Source organism: Parasteatoda tepidariorum, chromosome 8 (genome assembly GCF_043381705.1).
Source record: "Parasteatoda tepidariorum isolate YZ-2023 chromosome 8, CAS_Ptep_4.0, whole genome shotgun sequence".
Lineage (NCBI taxonomy): Eukaryota > Metazoa > Arthropoda > Arachnida > Araneae > Theridiidae > Parasteatoda > Parasteatoda tepidariorum.
Genome location: NC_092211.1, coordinates 40,251,473 through 40,273,457, shown reverse-complemented (window position 1 = coordinate 40,273,457; position 21,985 = coordinate 40,251,473). Strand labels below are relative to the sequence as shown.

The 21,985-nt window shown below is 27.7% G+C and overlaps 1 protein-coding gene across 1 annotated transcript in view; it reads right to left on the bottom strand.

Annotated features, from left to right (window-relative positions):
• The window catches only part of LOC107450508 (uncharacterized), a 28,679-nt gene extending 10,934 nt beyond the window's left edge, over nt 1-17,745 (bottom strand). Inside the window, exons 1-13 of the mRNA XM_016066419.4 lie at nt 17,455-17,745; nt 14,494-14,575; nt 12,516-12,691; nt 10,424-10,553; nt 8,021-8,849; nt 7,275-7,323; nt 7,053-7,170; nt 6,769-6,924; nt 5,122-5,229; nt 3,330-3,479; nt 2,253-2,372; nt 1,349-1,547; nt 928-1,020 (exon numbers count right to left, since the gene is read on the bottom strand). Coding sequence (XP_015921905.2) covers nt 928-1,020; nt 1,349-1,547; nt 2,253-2,372; nt 3,330-3,479; nt 5,122-5,229; nt 6,769-6,924; nt 7,053-7,170; nt 7,275-7,323; nt 8,021-8,849; nt 10,424-10,553; nt 12,516-12,691; nt 14,494-14,571 — 2,206 coding nt within the window. The 5' untranslated portion in view covers nt 14,572-14,575; nt 17,455-17,745. The remainder of the gene's footprint in view (nt 1-927; nt 1,021-1,348; nt 1,548-2,252; nt 2,373-3,329; nt 3,480-5,121; nt 5,230-6,768; nt 6,925-7,052; nt 7,171-7,274; nt 7,324-8,020; nt 8,850-10,423; nt 10,554-12,515; nt 12,692-14,493; nt 14,576-17,454) is intronic.
• Between the last annotated feature and the right edge of the window lie 4,240 nt (nt 17,746-21,985).

Here is a 21,985-nt window from a genome sequence, read left to right as displayed (position 1 = left end):
TTAAGGCTTTGTGTATTTCATAACGGTAATTGAGGAAAAAGCTATAAAACTTACTTTAAAAGAAAAAAGCAATTTCATTATTTTTAAAAATTACATACACGTATAATATATATTTTGATAAAAAGATTTGACAATATAAACTTGACTGACCAAATTTTAAGTCAGGTTGATGGTGAAACTAGAAATTAAAATAACATTAACACACATGGAATGAGCTTTTTTGCTAGCTGAGTAATTTTTAAATATAATATCTATTTTGAGTTAAATTTTTCCGAATCTGACCACTTTACTCCATTTTATTGCTGAACAATAATTACAAAATGTACTAAGAAGATGTATTAAAATAATGACTTTATGAAATGTAATCTAAAATTATAATAATTTTCCGTAGCTACAATCTAGCAAAATCAGCTGCAAAAAGGCTGCTTTTGTAACCAAATTACTTCACCTGACTCAAAATAGACAGTAGACATTTTTACTAAAACCTAAATAAACAGGTTGATAAATGTTTTCCTGACATATTTTATTCTTTTACTGACATATTTTATTCTTTTTATGAATTATAATTCTTTTTCACCAAACAGGAGAGTCCACAAGCAAAGAATTAACAAAAGATCAACTGATCGTGACTCTAGATCAAAACTACAAAAAATAATGCCATATTTACCATGTATATATAATTACATCGAGGATTTAGATTATTTTTCTTCATGCAGCCCAATATAAGCTAGTTTTCAAAATTTAGTTATATTTATCAGATCTGTTATTTTAAACATAATTGTTACTAGCCTACTGTATGATTATAAAAGAGAACTTTTGAATTTTTTTTTATTGTTTACATCTTGCAACTGACAATCTTGGAGTTGAGTTAGGGGAAAAATACAATTATATATATGTATATATAAAAAAAAAAACATGTAAAAATACCTGGATTTGTTTCTTTGTAGAAGATGCTTATGATATACAATTTAAGAACCTTTTCAACATCAAATAATTGATGTTTGGAATCTTTATTCTCATCTGCAAAATTTACAAAACCATTCATAAGTGATGGTTATTCATGCAGGTATAATAGCACAGCTTTAACAAGTATAAAAAATAACAAACATCATAACACAGAAACTGTATAATACAATAGAAATAAGATATTGATTATATATAGGAAATGAAGGAAAAGTATATCATGAGTTCAAATGTATAGAAACATACATATGACAAATTAATTTTATTTTGATTGCATTTATTAGCATGTTAATTCAGTGATTGTGGAATTAACCATTTAACAAGTATAATAATACTATATAATACAGCAGAAATTGATTATATATGGGACAAATGAAGTTCTCACTATTAAAAAGAGCATCTAACTGTGGCTTCTTTTTATGATTTGAAAGCAATTTCATTATGTCTACAACAGTTTCTTTAAGCTTTCCAAGGTTGTTTTCAATACAGAAACACAAAATTGTACCCAGATGTTTGAAAAGAGAAATATATTTGTCACTACCGATTTCCAGGGCATCATTGCTAATAAGAATATCTAAAGCAACCTATAATAAATAAAGCAACTTGGTTAAACTTAAAAATATTGCTAAGTACTTATACATTATATTTTTAATAAATAAACAAATTTAACAAATAATACAACATTTGATGACTTATGAGAAGTTTAAAACATTGGTTTGCATATATATATATAAATTAGGTAAAAGTATAATTTTTTTTAAACATTTTTTAGCATCTCAATGACTTCAAAAATAAATAAATAATAAAAAACTAAATAGTAATCATTAGTTAATAAGAACAAAATTTGGTTAAACACAAATAAAAAGGCTTAAAACCATCTTTAGGTGTAAAAATAGTAAAAATATTCAACTTCTTCCGTCATAAAACTATATAGAATAATAAGAATACAATTTGTTTACTTAATAAGTAATTAATATTTTTTTGTTTAATTTTATTTATTGAAATGAATTTTATTAAGTTTAGTTATCAAATATTAAGGTTGAAAATATTTCCACATTTCGAGTATAAAACTATAGTATGGAGTATAGTATAAAACTATTGTAATAGTTTTATTTCACACATCTGTAAAACATATGACATCAACTTTGTTTAGAGCCATAACCGATCACACTAAACCTCTTCTTAATTTAATTTAAAATTTATTTATTAGATAGATTAAAACAATTATCACAAACAGAAGAAAAAAAATATCCTAAAATTTTTAGAATAAAATTAAAAAATACACTTACATGCAAACATTCAAGGGTAAATTCAAGCTGATTGAATTGAGCACTTTGAATAAGTGAATTCGGAAAAATGCACTTATCTAAGAAGGAATCAAAAGAGAGAATGTCTTCAGTAACTTGCATCTGAAATTTAAAAAGCATTTATGTAATTCCAGACAAATATTACAGTAAAATAATGGTACAAAAGCAAAAATAAAAAAGTACAAAAACAAAAATAAGTAATGCATTCATAATTTTTTTTAAAAAATAATCCTAGAAGTTATACAAATAAAAAAGATAACCGTCTCAGTGGCTGTACATTTTTTAACCTTTTATTCTATATCCTTCATATTGAATTTAATGTAGATTTCAATGATATAAGAGTTAGAATCAACTACACTGTGCCAATGATAAATGACATTAAGTATAAGTTATTTGATCAGGGCTGTAAACTTTATCTAATAAAAATGATAAACTAGCCTTCAATGAGGACTTTTTGATGGAACTAACCCGGATTTGAGTTTCACATAGAAAAACCCCACAAAATGAATCATTCTACGGTTAGCTCGATGGCAAGGAGATTCTAACACACGATCATACCATTGAAGAAATTTTATGTCAGAACTGTGGTCAGTGCAAGCTTGGGGCAGAATTTGTATCAACCAAGTACCACTAGGATACAAACTTGGGCCACTTCAATCGAGGGCAAACACTCAATTCCTTCATTTACGGCCATTCCACTAGAATACCTTGTGGTCATGGGAGCCTAGTCTAACAACCTAAGGGGAACATAAGTTAATCTAAAGAAAAGAACTCACAGTTTTCAAACATTAAGGATATCATAGCCTACTACCATTAGTAAAGTGTAAAAAAAAAAAAATAATTAAAATTTCAATTTTTTTGTATAAAACATAAAGCTTGTTTATTTATGCCTACCTAATTGACTAGTTTCAAGCAAAATGTTTAGAATTTCTGCAGAGAAGGAATAATTTTTTAAACCTTCATAACTGTTTCTGCACAACATGCTTAATTTTTAATAAAGAAATTTCTTACATACTAACAAAATTCAATAAAGCCTTTAAAATAATGTTAATACTGTACCTCCATTAAAGTTTTCAGCAGAATGACAAAATGCTTGGCTTCATTTGCTCTTAAATTGTGCTCAAAGTAAGGAGATAGTATAGTAATCAAAGGAGCAACTGGCTCCTCATGGCACTCATATACACAGGCTATAGGAATAGTTTTCAGCACCTATATGAATATTAAAATATTATAAATTTCACTTTTCCAATATTATTAGAAATGACATTTAGTAACGTAAATTTTCTATTTTTAAGACATACATTTTGTGTTTAAGTTTTCATATTGAAAAGATAGTTCAGACATAAAAATAATTCTCCACTGTGTGACAAAAATGAGAAAGTATCATTGAGGACAGTTTTCTAAAACCTCTTTTTGGCTCACACCTTTTGTGAATTTTTATATATTGCATAAGAAACCTTTAAAGATTGACAATTTACAATAAAACACATTGAAAACACTATACATATTTCTACAAGATTGTTATGAAATTTTAAATCAAAAGTCATAGAAATAAGAAAGATGCACAGTCATTCTGCAACAATATGCATATGGATGAAATAAACCATCATGTATTTTAAATGGTCTTTCCTCAAAACTCTAGACAGGGGAGTTTCAATTTCCATCCAATTTGTATGAAATTTCATGGCATCAATGGAACTAGTTTTTTATTTTATTAATTAACAGTTAAAACCTGACTTATAAGGTTATTTTTGATCAATATGTATCCCCCTTTTGATAAAACTGAAACAAATTAAAAAAATTTCTATGTGCAACAGAAACTACATTCATGCTATTTAGCCTACTAAACAATGAAAAGGATTTTATAACAGATGATTGATCAACTTTAGTAGATTTTAATTTTCATCCAATTTGTATGAAATTTCATGGCATCAATGGAACTAGTTTTTGATGAATTAACTGTTAAAACCTAACTTATAAGGTAGTTTTTTGTTCAATATATCACCATTTTGATAAAACCGAAGAAAAAAAAATCATATGTGCAACAGAAACTACATTAGTGCTATTTAGCCTGCTAAACTATGAAAAGGATTTTATAAGAAATGATTGATCAATTTTGGTGTCATTATTATAAAATTTGAAAGGGAAGAATTACTTTATTAACCATATAGATATTTTGTTTCACATTATTTATTTCACTCAAGATTAAATTTAGCTCAGAGCATGTAGTTATTTTAAATTAAACATAAATGTTTTTATTTACTATGCAATTTTAAAACTCATTTAGAAGAAAATAGGCTTTTTTGAGTGAATTAATGTGGTGTTCTTGTTTAAATTTAGTAACTGATATATTCCAGCCTCAGTATCACAAACTTAGGTAACACATTTTTTACAATATCATGAAAAATTATGCAAAGAATAAAAAAAACTATTTTTTAGCTGAATACATTTCTTGGCAATCATTGATTTAACAAAATATTTGGTTACCCTTTGGTCATAAAACCCTAAAACTTAATAGGTTCATTACCCCATAATGATTAAAGATTACTATTTATTTCTTGGCAATCACTGATTTAACAAAATATTTGGTTACCCTTAAATCATAAAACCCAAAAACTTAATAGGTTCATTACCCGATAATGATTAAAGATTACTATTTATCAAAAATTAAGTGGAAAAAAGCTGAAATAATATTAGTAATAATAAATGACCACAAAATTTTTTGTATTTCCCTACGAGTCCAAGATATTGAAGTTTGACCGCATATCATAATTGGGTAATATAAAATTAAAAAATAACTTGAAAGAAAAATAATAGAGAGAAATACTTGAGGAAAAAAAAATTAAATTACTTTTAAAGCTTCCATTCCATCTAAACCTTGCATCATGGCTTGTTCAATCAAAAATTGCAAAACTACTTTAGGAGATTGCACAAACAGAGGAAGAAGTGTCTCTTCAATCTAGCAAAGATTGATATAATTTTAAATATCAGAATATTTTACATGAAGATTAAGCCCTACAAACTTATTATGAAATAAAAACATATAAGCAGATAAATTAAGATAATACGAAAAAAATTGTTTTAAAGGCTTAATGTTAACACATTTTATCAATTTGTGAAAAAACTTAATCACTTCTTCAATATGTGTAATCCAAAGATAAATAAGTTTGATATATACTATTAAGTTTCAATTACATACTATCTAGCTGAAAATAACTGATTAGTCTAAATAGATATAAAAAATTATTTAAGTTTAAAGTAAAAAATTAGTTAAGATTTATTCATTCAATTTAAAGTAATTAAAACCAATGTTCATATTTTTACAAGCCTAAACAATGAAGTGATGGAGTAAGTTAACTTTTAAATACTAAAAAACAAGATAATAAATGCTTTTTATTTATTTGAAAAAAAAAAATCAAAATTTTCTTCCAATTTAAACTATTAAAAATTTTAATTATGTTAACTTTTAAATATTAAAAAACAAAATAATAAATGCTTTTCATTAATTTAAAAAAAAAATTAGAATTTTTTTCCAATTTAAATTATTTACAATTTTAATTATGAACACGGAAGGCACACAGAATGAAAACACAGTTATATAATAGACATACAGTTAGATATAGATTAACAGTTATGAAAAACTGTTAGGGACTTGACGACAGTAATTAAAAAAATATTATTCTGAAAAAAGTATGGCAAAAAAGTGCTACGTGGTAATGCTAATTATGGTGGAATCAGTGGTTTGGAAGTAATCTAATTTTAATTTCTAAATTATACCTAACCATAATCTAATTATGGAAGAGTTAGTGAATCAAAAATGAATTAATGGTTGAAATTCCTAATTTATGCCCAACATTTATCTTATTTCCAACTAATTATGAGGCATAGAGAAGTGAACTGTTCGGCGGTTGACTGAGTGTTTTGGAAGTGAAAGTGAATTAGAATAGTTTATATGAGTGTTATTTTTAATTTAAATTTAACCTCAACCTAATTTGACTAATCTAATGATGGACTGAGTTGTATAGAAGTAAATTAACAAGTGTATCTTAGATAGATGCCAACTCACATGCCCTACTTTCTAACAATATCCACAGAGACAGCAAAATAACAATTTAGGTAAGCTTCATTTGTTCAATTTTGCCAACATGCTAAAAATTTTCGTTTTGCAAGCATCAGGTCGTATATAATTTTTACATAGTTGTAGCCAAAATCCTTGTAAATAAAATTCAAAAATAAAATTATAAAGCATAAAATCAGCTGCTTAAATGAGAGAATTTGGTCGGCATAAATTTGTAATGGTTCTAATCAAATAAAAGTTGACTAAAATATTTCTGTTGCAGAGAAATAGTTTCAGATAACTTCATCTTGTGAAGGAGACAAAAAAAATCCTTAAACTAATTTAAAAATAACTACTGTAGGCAAAGCACTTTGGAGGTCAATTATTATATAGAATTTGTTGTGATTCCTTATCATTAAAGGTAGACTGACTAAAATATACCTCTTTAAGCGTCATAGTTTTGCGTGACAGCTGGGTCAGTTGAGCATCAAAGTTGGTTGTCATAAAATATTCACAGAAGCCCCAATTCTTTAGTATATTTTCAAGAGTCTTATTATAAATTTCATTTGTAGCTTGAGACAGAAGTTTGTAAAATACCTATTAGAAAATGATTAAATCACATGATTAGATTTTACCGTTTGAAATGAGGAAGATTATAAAAAGCTGACAACGATAAATGTATGATGATTAAAATGGTAGATATACATAAGATAATGTTTACATACACTCAAAAGCCTATCTTGCATATTTTTAGACTTTGTTTTGACAATCGCATCAGCTAAAGTAATCTCCAGTTCAAAAGGATGAAAAATGGTAATATTTTCTTCTAACAAATTAATTACACTGAAAAAAAGTGAAAAAAATATATTCAGATATTCACATTCAGGTAATGGTAATTAATAAGCAAAAAATTAAACTAAATATAAAAGAGCTTGTTTTATTCTTACTTGTATTGTTCCCACAGTTGAGGATTTGAAAGAAGGCATTCTGCAGCACCTATGTAGTTATGTATAAAGATATACAAAACATTTAATCACAAAGACAGTTATATTTATTAAAACATTTTATGAAAAAAGTCGTAGTTTATTATTAGAGAATAAGTAAGAGTTCATGGTACATTATTTTAAAACACTAAATGTAAACACAGCATTGATATTCAATTCGTAGATGCCAGAGGTTCATAAACTGGTAATATTTAAAAAATCTATGTAATCTTGGAAACTAAAATCATCACTACAATCCTTAATCTATCATTTAATTCTTCATAATTTTTCATAGATTTTATAACCTGATAAATATTTTTTTAATTATTCAATTCTTACCTTTTATTTTGCAAAGTTATATTTTACTACGCGAAATAAATTTATATTGATTTAAAATCAGGGACATACCATTTTTAAATTAAAATAAATAAAATAAGAGGTAGCTAATAACAGAGCACAAATGTCTGTATATTTTTTATTTCATTATGTTAATCTAAATTTTTTAGCAATATAATTAAAAGTATTTTTGATATAGATTGTTAAGGCTAGTATTTAGAAATTATTGTTATTTGAGTGGTTTATTTATAAAAGAAAGAATAATGTAGGAAATAATTTACATAAATAAAGGAAAGTTTATCCCAGATGGTCTCTTAAAAGAAAAAAATCAACGCTTAAGCAAAACGTTAAAAAATGTTACATAATATACTTACGAGAAGCATACGGATAATGATGTTTCACAATGACTGTCAATAAAAGATAATAATTTTCTTTGTTCTTAATACAGCTGTTCAAATATTTCTCATTCAAATCAGCAAGTGTTTTGTAAGATAAATCATTTTGCTTCATGTAAGTATGAAAATCACTACAATAACTAGAAACTGTATTTAATGATAATTTGCTTTCTGGGCTAGTCACAGACTTAGCCTTAAAATCTTTCAAAAAGTTTAGTAGAAGAAAGACTAAATAAAGTTCATTAATTTCCCAAGACATTATTTGGTAACCAGAATCCACTAAGCACTGGAAAGGTTTTTCCATATTTTGAAGAATAGCAGATACCATAGTGTCTCCAGTGAGGCATTGTACGAAGAGTGGCGCCAACAGATTAAGTTTTTTAACACAACTTCCTGCTACTTCATCCGTACTTATATTATTCACTAACTTCAAAACAGTTTTGACACCATGAAGCACAACTTTAATAAAATATATATCACACTTTTGATCGGATTCATTGGTTAAGCGTTTTAAAATGATGTCAAATATAGGTTGAAGATGTTCAGGTGCCAAGTTTTTAATGATGAATTCTTCATCTTTGTGACCATCTTCTTCATCAGAGTATGAATGTGGAAGGCAGAAATTAAACGCAAAGTTTACTTCGGCATTAGAGTTTTCAACAGATGAAGAAGGCATTTCAAGTGTTTTCCTGATAGATGCTTGTAATGCCAAATGGCATGCATAGAACTTTAATTCTCCTTCATACTGTGGTTCTAGTAGTTTTTTTAAAACAACTGAAAGGACATCAGGCTGTAGTTGGTGAGCACACTAAATAAAAAAATGCTATTTTATTAAAACAATTAACACAAGATATTTATAATTCAATAGATATGATGGAAAAGTAGATCAAATGACAAAATAGCCAGATAAGAACAAAGCTAAAATTTCCAACTCATACTCCTGTATAATCAAAAATATTCATAAAAAAGATTAATGCAAAAAAACTCAAAATGTATTAATAAATTACGCAAATATGAAAATTTATGACTATGAAGAGACAAAATGGACAGGTGGTTGCTTTATCAGTCCTAATTTTTGTCTTCTCCACTTACCATGGTGAGTCTTGGAATTGGTTGGTTCCAACAAACAAAATATTTTACCAGAGCAAATGATCTGGAGACAATGGTAGCGAAAAATTAACAGTTGTCTTTAACCATTAAATAAAACAAATAGTGATTAAAATATTATATTATAGCCACAAATTTAAAAAAAAAAAAGACATTTTCTGCAATGTGCTATTATTTTTATTAAAACATGAAATTATTATGAATATTTTATAATATTTTGTAAATTACTTCATTTCTTGCTAGTTTTCAGTTTATTTTTCATTTTAGGAACAGACCTTGTGATGTTTACCATTTTCAGAAATGCTTCAAAAGAAATGCCTCACATTATTAATAACAAAAGTTTTTATAATTGTTTTTAATTTTCAATTTTTGAAAAAATGGCCACTCTTAATATATGCTACAACTGGCTTAGTCAGTAATAAAATTTCTGTAGTACCTACTGTTTTCAAAGCCAGGAGCAAATAGTTATTAAACAATTATGAAAAAAATATGCTTGGGTAAAATACATAAAAAAATAAATAAATAAATCAAAATTTCATTTTTCCTTTTAGAAAAAATCTCCATATCATCAATAACAGTATCAATCAACCAAATGTTTTGCACTTAGGAAAATTGGTATAGAAATTTCTTCTTTATGCATAATTTTCCCATTAAATAATCGTATTAGAAAACTTCTTTTCAGCAAGTAAAGCAACAGGTAAAAGGATGTCTTCAGGCATGCAGATTATTCAGTCTGTTATATATACAGTTTAATTCTTAGACTAACAGAATTTTAATTGCTTCAGAAAACAATTGGAAATATCTATTAATTCACAAAAAATAAATAAAAAAACATGTGAAACTATATTGCACAAAAAGAAAATATTTAAGTTATTTGCATACTTATTTAAAGTTTTATTATGCATGTACATGTATAATAATAAAACTTTAAATAAGTATATTATGATAGTACAGAAAACTGTCAAGTTTTACAAATAAATCATAATTAAAGAGAATAAAATAATAATAAAGTTTAGAAACTTAATTTTCCTCAAGTTTAGAAAATCGGAAAAATCTCATGTCTGTACTCTCTGTCATAAGCAAAATTCTTTGAATAGTAAAATTTCTCAATCTAATAAATAAAATAACAATAAATGCCAAATTTGAAGGCAATTGGTTTAATAGTTTCTGAAAAATAAATATTTAAAAAATTATTCTACTTAGGAGCACAATATAATTATTAGCTGATAAATGAACACTTGCTGTCTTAAATTTAAAATACTATAAGATTTTTACTTCGATGAAATATTCACTCCAGTTGCACAGAAAGTTCAGTTGCAAGTAATAACTCCAATTCAAATTATCCACATCTAAAAAATTGGTCTGATAGAAATTATCTGCATCTGGACAGGAAATGTTTTGAGACCTGAAATTGAAGCATAGCATTGAAAGATAGTGACTTAAAATTATTTTTTAAAAGTTGCAAGAGGAAAAAAAAATCTTATAAAATAAAATATTCCTAAGTGCTAAGGAAAAATTATGGAAAATCAAAACTTTACAACAAATAGATTTTGAATCTATAAAAAGACAGTTCTACACTTAGATAATCTAGCTTCTTAGAGAAATTTTAATGCTAAATAGATAAAAGGGCAATGTCGAAAAAAAAAAAAGTCTCACTTAAAACAAATAAAAGTTTCCATTCAGCCTGGATTACATTTTATGCAGTATGTTAATTTTACAATTCAAACATTCAGTTTTACTTAAAAATGTATACCAAGAAATATAGGTTATTTCATTAAAATAGAAGTCATATAATATTTCGGGGTTTATTATTTCACAATAATTCAATTCAATTAACAGAATATTTCCTGTACTGATTTGAATTATTTTTTTATAAAGCAAAAAGAAAAAAAAAATTATAGTAGCTACAGAAGAAAAAGAAATCGAAGAAAAAGATCCAATTTTAATATTACTTTATTTTTTTTAATCACTTTGATTATCTGCATAGGAAAAAATAATAAAGAAATGTGTTCAATCACAAAAGGTAATCATAATGCTGAACAGTGTTACAAACCACTGTATCATTTAACGGTTATGAGAAGGTTTGTATGTACCTTCTCTTCACACTTTTTGCAGGCTTAGGACTGGCAATTGTAGTTGAGCCTATTATAGCAAACTAAAAATGACATGTTTATAAGATTCAACTTTTGTAACATTTTATTATTTACAAAATTTGCCAACAAAATGTGTTTTAAGATTGAGTGAGAGTATTTCAAAGTGTGTTTCACCACTCTTTTCAAATTTTTGGAAGAAATAAAAATGAGACCCCGTACTAGAAACTACTTGCCAGTTGTCACTCACATTGAAACAAAATAAAAAAAAGAAAAAAATCATTTTCTTTTTCTTTCAGATATTCTAAAAATAAAGAAGCATTGTCAGAAATTTTTCGGAAAAGATTAAAAAAACAAACAAAACAAACTTATGGCTTTAATGATACAGATAATTGGCCCTCTACTTCATTCATACCTATATGAATATTCATGTATATACACCATTTTTTGCATGATTTGTTTACTCGTATTATATCAAGAGTAGTAAAAACTTTGACTATTAAAAACTCTATAATTGAAATATCTTTACATTTAAATTTCGTCCTTCAGGGCCCAAGTCTGTGGGTTCGATCCCTGGCCTAGACACTGGATTTTCATGATGCAGAAAATCCTCAATGGCCATGTCGTATGATTATGCGGCATGTAAAAGATCCCTGGAGTGCCTTATTGGCTCTTGGCATTTCCGGCAAAATTAAATTCCTAGTGCACTTTAGCATCCAAATAGAGTCTCGGTGCTGCCATCTAGTGTGGCAGAAACTAGACGTCCAAATTAACATGGCCAACGGTATCTCACCCATTGTGGTGGTCCTGAAAGAGTGGATACCACTTCTGGAGAACGCACTAGGTCTGTTCATTGGGAAGACTGATTGTGCAGCTCATTGGGGAAAAAAAAAAAAAAAAAGCATTTAAAAACTATTTTATTTTCACCTTTTAAAAACTCAATAATGGAAATATCTCTTAGCATCAGTAAGTTTTTTTCTTTATCAGAGTATAAATAACCCTGCCTAAGAAAATTTCTTAATATTAAATATAAGAATTGATAGAAATACTTTTAACAAAGGGTTGAAGAAAGTGAAGAAGTCACATCATCATACAAAATATTAATTAGAGGATTAGATGCAAGTCTTATTGGTGTACTAAGTAGCACCGAAGAAACTTTTAGTTAAAATTACACTATTATTATTTATTATTTTATTAATAAAAATTCATACACAGTTTTAAAAATTATTAAGTGAAATTATTTTTAACAGAAAACATGCAAGAAGAAAGAAACTTACTTTAACAAGTTGATAAACACTACAGCATGGCATCGTCTTTTGATATTTTGCTGCTGGTGAAAAAGCTCATGAAAAGTGTTGATTCCATATAAATTACTTGTCATAGAATTGATTGTTGATGCTACAACCTGTGCAGCTGTACCTTCATCTTTTAAGCTGCAGGATCCTTGATTTATCTAAAAATAAATATTTTGTTTTAGTTATGAGAGGAACTTAAAGAGTTATTTAACTCTCTACAAAAAAGAATTTCTTGAATTTCTCTATTAATCATAAAGCAGTGATAGAAATTAAGAAAATTTCACCTCCAATCCAGAGGTCAATAACTAAAAGATGCTACTGATTCGCACAAATGTTCATTGTTTCGTTTACATGTTTATGATTTTATTTAAGAAATAGTTAATAAAGTTAATTTAAATAAAAAATTATCCTAGAGAATGTGTAATGTTCTCATATGCTAGATAGATATGTCTATTATTAAGAATACGAGATATAATCAATTGCTGCGCATTGTTGGAATCTTTGACATAAATTCAATTTTTACAATGTCCAAACTATTTCCATTTTAGTCATATCAGCTTATCTTGATGCCTTGGAATCTTATTTTATTTATATGAATGCTGATTCTTTTTTGTAACGACATTAGTTTCTTATCACCTCTCCTTAGCGAGTGCATTTTACCTTGATTTGCCCCTTTCAGCCACAGTGGTTTTTCTCGTTCTGTTCCTTTTCATGTTTATTTTTATTCTTTTTTGATTACTGAAATTTTTCTAGTCTTGTTTCTCATCTTTATATTCCATTTTTTGTTGGCAACTTTATGTCTTATATTTCAAATCACTATTATTACTTATCATTCACATCTGTCAAGTCTTAAGAATGGATGCTTATTTTTGAGAACTTGAAGCATGTTGACCATTATTTTCAATCTATATATTTTTGTAGCAGATGAAGTTTTTTTAATCAAGTAATAAGAGTAGGTATTGAATATTCTGTATATTTTATTATAGTTCTGCTAATTTAACCATTACTGATGTTAAATGGAAGAGTTAATTGAATTATATGTGGCTGAGAAGAGTTATGACTAAAACAAAAATTCTCATTTACAAAATTTCAGGAGAAGTTTTTTTTGCGCTATAATACGACTGAAAGTCTTTTTTAGCCTATAAGATGTTAAGGGAGACAATTTCCCCTCAATGTTTTCTTAAAAAACTTCTACATTTTCATTCAGTAATACTGTTCTACTGGTAAAAACTGGAACAGATCAAAACAACTTTTTTCTCTTAAAATTTCATTATAAAATACTGTGGTTAGCAGTCAGCATTTTTTTAAAACAAAAATGTGCCACAGACTTTTCAGATTTCATTTTATTAACTAATATATATTTCTTTGTTTCTGTAACTCTAAAAGTAATTTGTTGTATTTATTATGAGAATGAAAAAATTTTAAAGAATTTACTGAAAAATAAAAACTTTTATCAGTAAAAATAAAATATTCATCATTTTACAGATTCAAAATAGGAATTTCTGTTTAGAAAACATATTTCACACAGTTCATATAAAATGCTTGCATAATGAACAATTCTTTTAAGAAATATTTCAAGCTAAAAGTGTGAATTACTTTTTATATGACATAAACAAGGTTCGACTATAAATGCAAAATAGTAAATATAAATGATACTTAATGCTTATTATTTGACAATTTTTACTATTTCTTTGTGATTAAGTTATTAGTTTTTATTAGTTAATTAGAAGTTCATATGCATAAAAATGTTTTATAAGACAGTCTAATTTATTTTACACTTTAAAAAGGCTATATTTTCTTCAAAAGGCAAAAAAATTTTTTAAGCATTGCTTTCATGAAGGAGCTAAATCAATAATTTTTACGATAAAAAAAGTGAATAAAATTATGATTCAAGTTGCAGATTTTAATATATTGACTTAATTACTTGAGTTTTGTTATGTTATATTTTTAAAATACTTACTTGTATATCTTTCAAGCATTTAGATGAAGATATCAGAGAGTTACGTAGGAGATTGGTATCTTGTCTGTTTTCAAACATTTTACTATAAAAATATTTTCATTTTTAGTAATAAACACACACACACACAAAAAAAACATTTTAAAAAATACTAAAACTATAATATGAAAAAGTTAATGAAAAGGGTAATTTATATGTAAAATTAATCTAGTGTGTTGAATGTTTATAAACAAAAGGGAAGATTTCCGTATCCAATCTGGTTCCAATGTAACCTTGGTGTCTTGAAAACAACAAGGCTATACCAAACAAATAACTAAAAAATAAATAAAAAAAATCACAGAAGAGGCAAACTTGAAGATTAAAATACATAGCCAACTCCAAAGAAGCCAATAAATAAAAATGTATTCAACTTATTCCAAGAATAATGCAGTTTCACTTTAGTGCCATATTATTTGTAGTTGGTATAATTATGATCTGACATAGAAATATCACAAAAATAAAAAAAATTGCCCCTAGTAAAATATAGTGGAAAACTACAATACAAATATAATATTACCTGAAAAATGAAATTTCATTGTTGCAACCTAACTTAATTATATTTGAAACTTTCCAATGTATTATACTCACAATTTAGAAATGTGCATTTAAATTTGGTATTAGCTAATTATATACTAATTAAATTAATATTCTTATAAGTTATTGGCGGCAACAATTGTGTAATGTGCGTCTTAAAAGCAGATGAGATCATAATGTTCTAAGAAAATAAAAATTAAAAACTGCAACAAGTTTTATAAAATAAAAATTTTAAAATATTTCCTGTTTGATTTCCTGACGTGTTTTGTTAATTAAAATGAGCATTTTATTTGTATTAAAACCACTGTGCCAAACACTTCTTTTTTCAAAATTTCATCACGTACTGCAGCAAAGGCACTAAAACTTTAATCACAGTCTAGCAAGTTAGTCAATAAAAACAAAGTGTTTGGAAGACAATTTCTTAGAAATGTTCACATTTGCAGGTTTTTACCGCAAAAAACATAGTTAAAAAATCATGCAGTTATAATTATTGTTGTTAAAATAAGTTTTGGTGCCATTTATACTTGCTCCAATATTTTAAGTTACATTAATTAATCTAAAACTCTCTTAAAAAATAAAACTGGGAATTACAGACACAACACAATATGTTACATATGTACTAGCTTGTTTATAATTTTTTCAAGGTTAAAGTGTAGAATGGAGGGGCCCTTGAGTTGACGACAAATTTTAAGGGAAGATTTCTATAACTTGATCTGTGGCAGAATAATTGACAAGTTTTGACAACTTCCGGGCAGTGGATCTTGAGAAACTAAAATAAATCACAGAAAGGGTATAACTTGTAGCCTCTACCCCCTGGGCAAACATCTACATGTTTTTTTTAAAAAAAAATTTGCAGGTTTAAAATCTATTTGACATCTTGGTAATTGTAGTTGGTGCGCCAGATCACAATAAGGCATTATTCCAAATTTCAACTGTCAAATTTTGCTGAAAATCAGTTTCAGGTTGCCATGATATTCTTTTATTCCTGTCTCTCTCTTTAATGACAGCATCGGGTTACCACAAGTCCCATTTACCACTGTGGGATTGGTTATGGGTTTATATTCATATGTATATATCAGGGTTGGGTTTTTGCCGTCAAAAACTGGTCTTTGACATGACAGTGGTAAAAACCGTCTGTTTTCTTTCATTTATGACATATAGCGGACAATATATTATTTTCATATAATTGCCTTTATAAATGAACGTTGTAAATGATTGCTATTGATTTTGCAACTATATACATGTATTCTTATAGAAGGATATACATTCATATAGAAATATTGTTACATACTTATTGAAAATAGTGATACTTTTATCATAGCTTGATTTGCAAAGGATTCAAAATTTTGCAGTTCTTAATTGTTAGAAATAATCAAACAAACAAAAAAGCTTGGAACTATTAATAAATTCAAGAACTAAAAAGAAGAATTTAAAATTTGGCATTGCTTAAATATTAGAAATAAGCTAAACAAAACTTTCAAAACTTGTAACTACTAACAAACTCTAAGTCAAGAATGACTTGACATTCTTCAGTAATGTAATATGCCAAACAAAATGATGCTTGGAAATGTTGAAAATTNCGTTTGGCAAAAATATTTATTTCGCAAACTTTATGTGCATTTTTTTAACAATGAATATTTCATAAATTTGATGATATTTTACACTAATTTTTATGATATTTCTTTCTTTTGAGTGAATAGTTTGTCCTTTATGAGACATTTCGCTGGGAGAACAACAGTTTCTAAATTTAAACTATATTAAATAAGCTAGTGTAACAAAAGGTATATTAGCAGATGATAAAGCAAAGTAAGTGAAAAAGAATTCACTTTATATGTTTGGCGCAAATTAAGGGTTGTCTCAATTTCAACAACGGAGATGTTTTTCCTCTTACTCCCCCGCGCTGAAATGAACTCTGCGTCCGAGGAGGTGGAGCCAAGTCTCAACTCCTGGTGAACGAACTATATATATATATACATAGGCATGTTTTCAAGTTGCCAAACATCAGAGAGGCCGCCAATTCTACATTTTAACCTTTTTCGAGAAAAAAGTTCAAATTTCCAAAAATTATTAATAAATAAGAATAAACAATGGGTTTATGGGCAGTAAAAACTAGACGGCTCATTAAATGTGCAAAATTACATAGAAACATGAGATATAAGTAAAAATATCCAATTAAGAAGTAAAAATAAGCTACGAGAAAATGAGTCAAGCAAATACTTGAATTGCGATCAAGTCAGTTAAAGCACTTAATTTTGAAAAAAGGACGATAAGATAGTTTAATTTCGTTTTTCTATAACTTAACTTCAAAAAACTAAAAGCTTGATCATTTTAATTAATTAGTGTTGATAAGTAATGCGCTTAAAAAGTTAAAATCACAGAATTAATAATTACTTTAATCTAACAAATAACACATTAGAATTTCAATTTCAGAAAGCCAAAGTAGCTATATTTTGAGTATAGTAAAGTGCGGCGTGCTCTCTGCTTTCGCTTATAGCACTGCGTTTCAATAGGTAAGGCTTAATTTAGTCTATCAAGATTTATATGAGCTCTGAGGTTCTTCTTCAAATTCAGTTTATTATTTACCAGAAACGTTTATCTGTCATATATTTTTTAGCTTTATTTATATTTCTCTAAAATAATCATAAGGCATTTAGCTGCTTATTTCTGCACTTCTTATATTCTGCTTATGAAACCAATGCGACTGTATTCCCATCGTCGCATTTATGCAACATCTGACGTCACCACAAGTCGTACACAATCGCGACGCTCGAATGCGCTATCTAGTGAGAAAACCGGTTCCATGTCTTTGTCTCTTCCCTCTTTTCAGTTGTATGTAGTTGAATGTTAATGGAATGTGCAGCGACATTTTTCTTTTTCTTATTATTTTTCGGGTTTAATTGTTAAAAATAATTTTCAAAATTTCCATGTCACTTACTGTTAAAGATTTTATTCTATTTGAAAATCAAGTAATAAACTAACGTACTTCCTTCTTCTATGATTCTCCACACGCTACTGGTGAAAGCCTGTGACGTGTTGCCATAGGTAAAGAGTTCTGCTCTACGCCTTCTGTAGCCCATTTCGATCGACAATAGCTGACCTTTGGCTATTTCAGGTGAATTTTTATAGTTCCATTTTTAAGAGTGACATGAATAGAAACTAATGATTATAAAAAATTCAAATTCTGCAATGCCAAAATTTTTAAGTTCCCATTATATCACTAAATGTTTTGATATTTTCTACTAAAATGCTCGCTTGTTTTTGAAGAAAAATTATTTTTCAAAAGCATTACGCAGATTGCAGTCTTTGTAAGTGATATGAGAAAAAAATGCTTGGCTCAAAAAATTCACAGTTTCAGGCTGCAAATACTTTTAACAAATTTCTTTCAAATTCCCTTTTATCGCTATTTTTATACTTTTTTTAAAAGAAAAAAAAACAATTCAAAAATTTTATTGATGCTTTCATAAAAATTTAAGTTTCAGATGCAAAGTATAGAACAAGAATTTAAAGAGTGACACTAATTAAATGACACTAATTAAGGAGCAGAAATTATTTTTCTACCCTTCAATTAAATTATAGATCTGCGATGCAAATGAGTATATACAAATTTGCATTCTGTTAGCATACGTAAAGGTAAAGGGAATCTATTTGATATCTTTAAACAAAAACGGTGGAGATCATTTAGAAAGTATTTTAGAACTTTATTAATTGATGTATGGTAAATGGGTCTAAATTTTGTGCCTTTTATCCTTAAATTCCTAAGTTCTAAGTTTTCAATAATATTTAAATAACCAGTAATAACATGTTTATGATGTTTATCAACAAAATCAAAATATTTCTCTTCTTCACAGTGGCATTCTCAATCGGATATATTAATCCTCCCTAAATTTTTGCTTATATCTTTATAATTAAATATAGTTCTGCCAAGAGATTTATTATATTTAAATCTTTTAATTATATTAAAATCTTTTAATTATATTAAAATCTTTTAATTATATTAAAATTTTTTAATTATTTTAAATCTTTTAATGGAAATTAAATTTTAAAATTTTCAAAAATATTATGAAATTTGATTATATTAAAAATAGGGTTTAGAAAGTTATTAACGAAACATAAATTATCAAATTTTTCTTTTCATTTGGAGAAATTTTGCTCATTTTAGCTTTTAAAAGATCGAAACAAAGAATTTTGAAGTGTAAATAATAAAGGAAAAGTTAATAATAAGATCTTGAAGCTTATAATCATCAGGAGAAAATCTTAAGGGAGAGTTTCTCACTATCTCTATTAGAATTTCATGAAATTTAAATCTCCAAAAACTGCGAACTCAAAACCTCTTCAAATATTCCCCGCATAATGGAATAACTGCGCAAGAATGAAAGTCATATTTCCACCAGCCTCACAAACCTATCTTAAGGGAGAAAACAATATTTTTAATTGGTTTAATATTATGATGTTTATTACAATCTTTTTTCATGTATTAGAAATAAAATTTATCTTTAACTTGGCACTATTAAGAGAGATTCTATTATTTCTTGATCCCCGTTTACCTTGATTTGTACGCTAATCTTTAAAATGAAAAAAGTGAATAAGTTGAGGAGTTATTAAAGTTGATCTGTGTCTGTTGAAAGGTATCGTTTAGCCCACACGACAAAATTGTTTTGTAAAAAAACATGTAGTAATTTTCTTTTTGTAGTCTTAAATCCAAATCTTCTACCATATCTAAAATATTAATTTCGACACTGTTAAAATTATGTTTTCTAAAATGATTTAATTCCAGGTTATTGATAATTTTATTACTGTTTATATCTGAACGGTATTGATTAATTCGAATATTAGAGAGTTACCGGTTTGTCCAACGTATTTCATGTTACAAAAACCACAGGTTAACATATAAATAACATTTCTAACTTTACAAAAAGATTTGGAGCTATCGTTATTAAAAATTGTTTTTCGTTGATATTAGGGCAAGTTTTGCCTCTTTTATCGCCACACGCTTTATAAGACGGTAAAATTTCAGGTTTAGAATGTAATTCAAAAATTCGTTTGCTTTCGATTTTGCTTTCACAGTAGCAGGATGTCGATCTGAAGGTCCTCTTTGAATTAGGCTCTTCGTACCGGCTACAACATGAAGAATAATTTCACATATATTTGACCAGGAGCTAAATTGTTATAACTGTCTAAATCCATAAAAAATAGGCTCATAGAGCAACGTCCTAAGCACGCACTACGTCCCAAACACACGAAATAGAAGGAAAACGAAATAAGTTAATAGAAGATAATATTAAGCACTAAAGCTGCATCTCCCCCCCCCCGGATGTGTCCCGCAGTGGACTGATCGTTAAGACACGGTTCATAGCAGATCACCGAAGTCAAGCATCACTGACTGCGGTCAGTGTGCGGGTGGGTGACCACTTGGATCAGTCTACGTAGGGACCGAGGGTGTGCGGTATTGGTCCTCGTTAAACTGTGCTACCGTAAAGTGCTCGACTTCGCGCGCAGGTCGTCGGGCTACCGAAGCGGGGGTGCCATCCCCTCCGCAGAGGATCAAAATTGTGATGGCATGTCTTCGGATCATCCTCCGGGATGTTTCCCAGACCGTCGCCAATAGCCCATTGTGCAGCTCTAGTGCGACGTAAATTAACAACAACAACAACTCCCCCCCCAGATGTTTGTTATTTTTATTACTATTATTTTTCTTTTTCCCTTTTTTCATTGTTCTGTAATTTTTCCATGTTTACTCTACATTTTGAACTTTTGGACCACCCAAGATAACTGATCGGATCTCACGTTCTAGGACTCAATTTTTAAGATTTGAAGGGGTGATTTCAATTATGCTACTAAATTAGTGCCGATGATATTTTAAATAATGAAATCAGACGCAAAAACGTACCTTTGAATAAACATGTCTTTCATTTGACGTATTCGGATTTCTGACCCTCAAAATATAGGAGCTAGCTGCAATTTGGGAAATATGGTCTCAATAGTTGGTTCAAAAGAGCGGTTCAAAGCTTGGACCCCCAAAATACTTATTTTTCTTTCCGTGTAATTGTTTGTAATTTTACTTTATAATTAAAAAATTCTTTCAAGCAATTATAAAATTCGTTTAACCAGCTATTATTCCATGCAAAATATAACTTTAGTACTTATTTATAATTTTTTAATACTTTACGTAAAAATAAGAAAAAAATTGAATAAATTATAAATTGTAAGGCATAAAATTTTTTTAACACCATTTTAAAAAATGCAATTTAAAATGGCAACATACAAATTTGAGTAAAATCGGTTGAATAGTTTCTGAACAATTGAATTTCTCACGAAATTAAATTTCTTACGAATTAAATTTCTTTCTTTTCTTCTTACGAAAAAAAGGTATGTTTATTCAGAGAAAGTACGTTTTTGCGTCTCCTTTTGTAATAAAAAATATCGTCCGCACTAATTAATTAGCATATTTGAGGTAACTCTCTTGACCTTTAAGATTAAGTCCTAGAACGCGAAGATACGATCGTTAGATCAAAAGTTATTCAGGGTCATCCGCTTCTTATCTTCGTCACTGTACATTTAATAAGAAAATCATAATAGTATTCAGGGGAAAGAAAAACTCGGCAGAGTAAAATGGATTTATTGGTCAAAGAACGATATTATTTAGAAGAGAGAAGTTATCTAAATGATATCAACTGTGGTTTAAAATTACTAAAATATTGATAATGATATATATTTATAGACAACCCCTACGTGTGTAGTCTGATACTGTCAACATGAATAAAAAGTAAAAAGCATTTACTTTCTTTTCTTGACAATAAAAACGCAGTTAAATGTCCACGTTCCATAAATACGAACGTGATCGGATTTCCTTCGCCGTTCGGAATATATTTTCTTTTAAAAAAAAATTCCCCAGCCATTTCATTCAAATAACAGAAGTTGAATA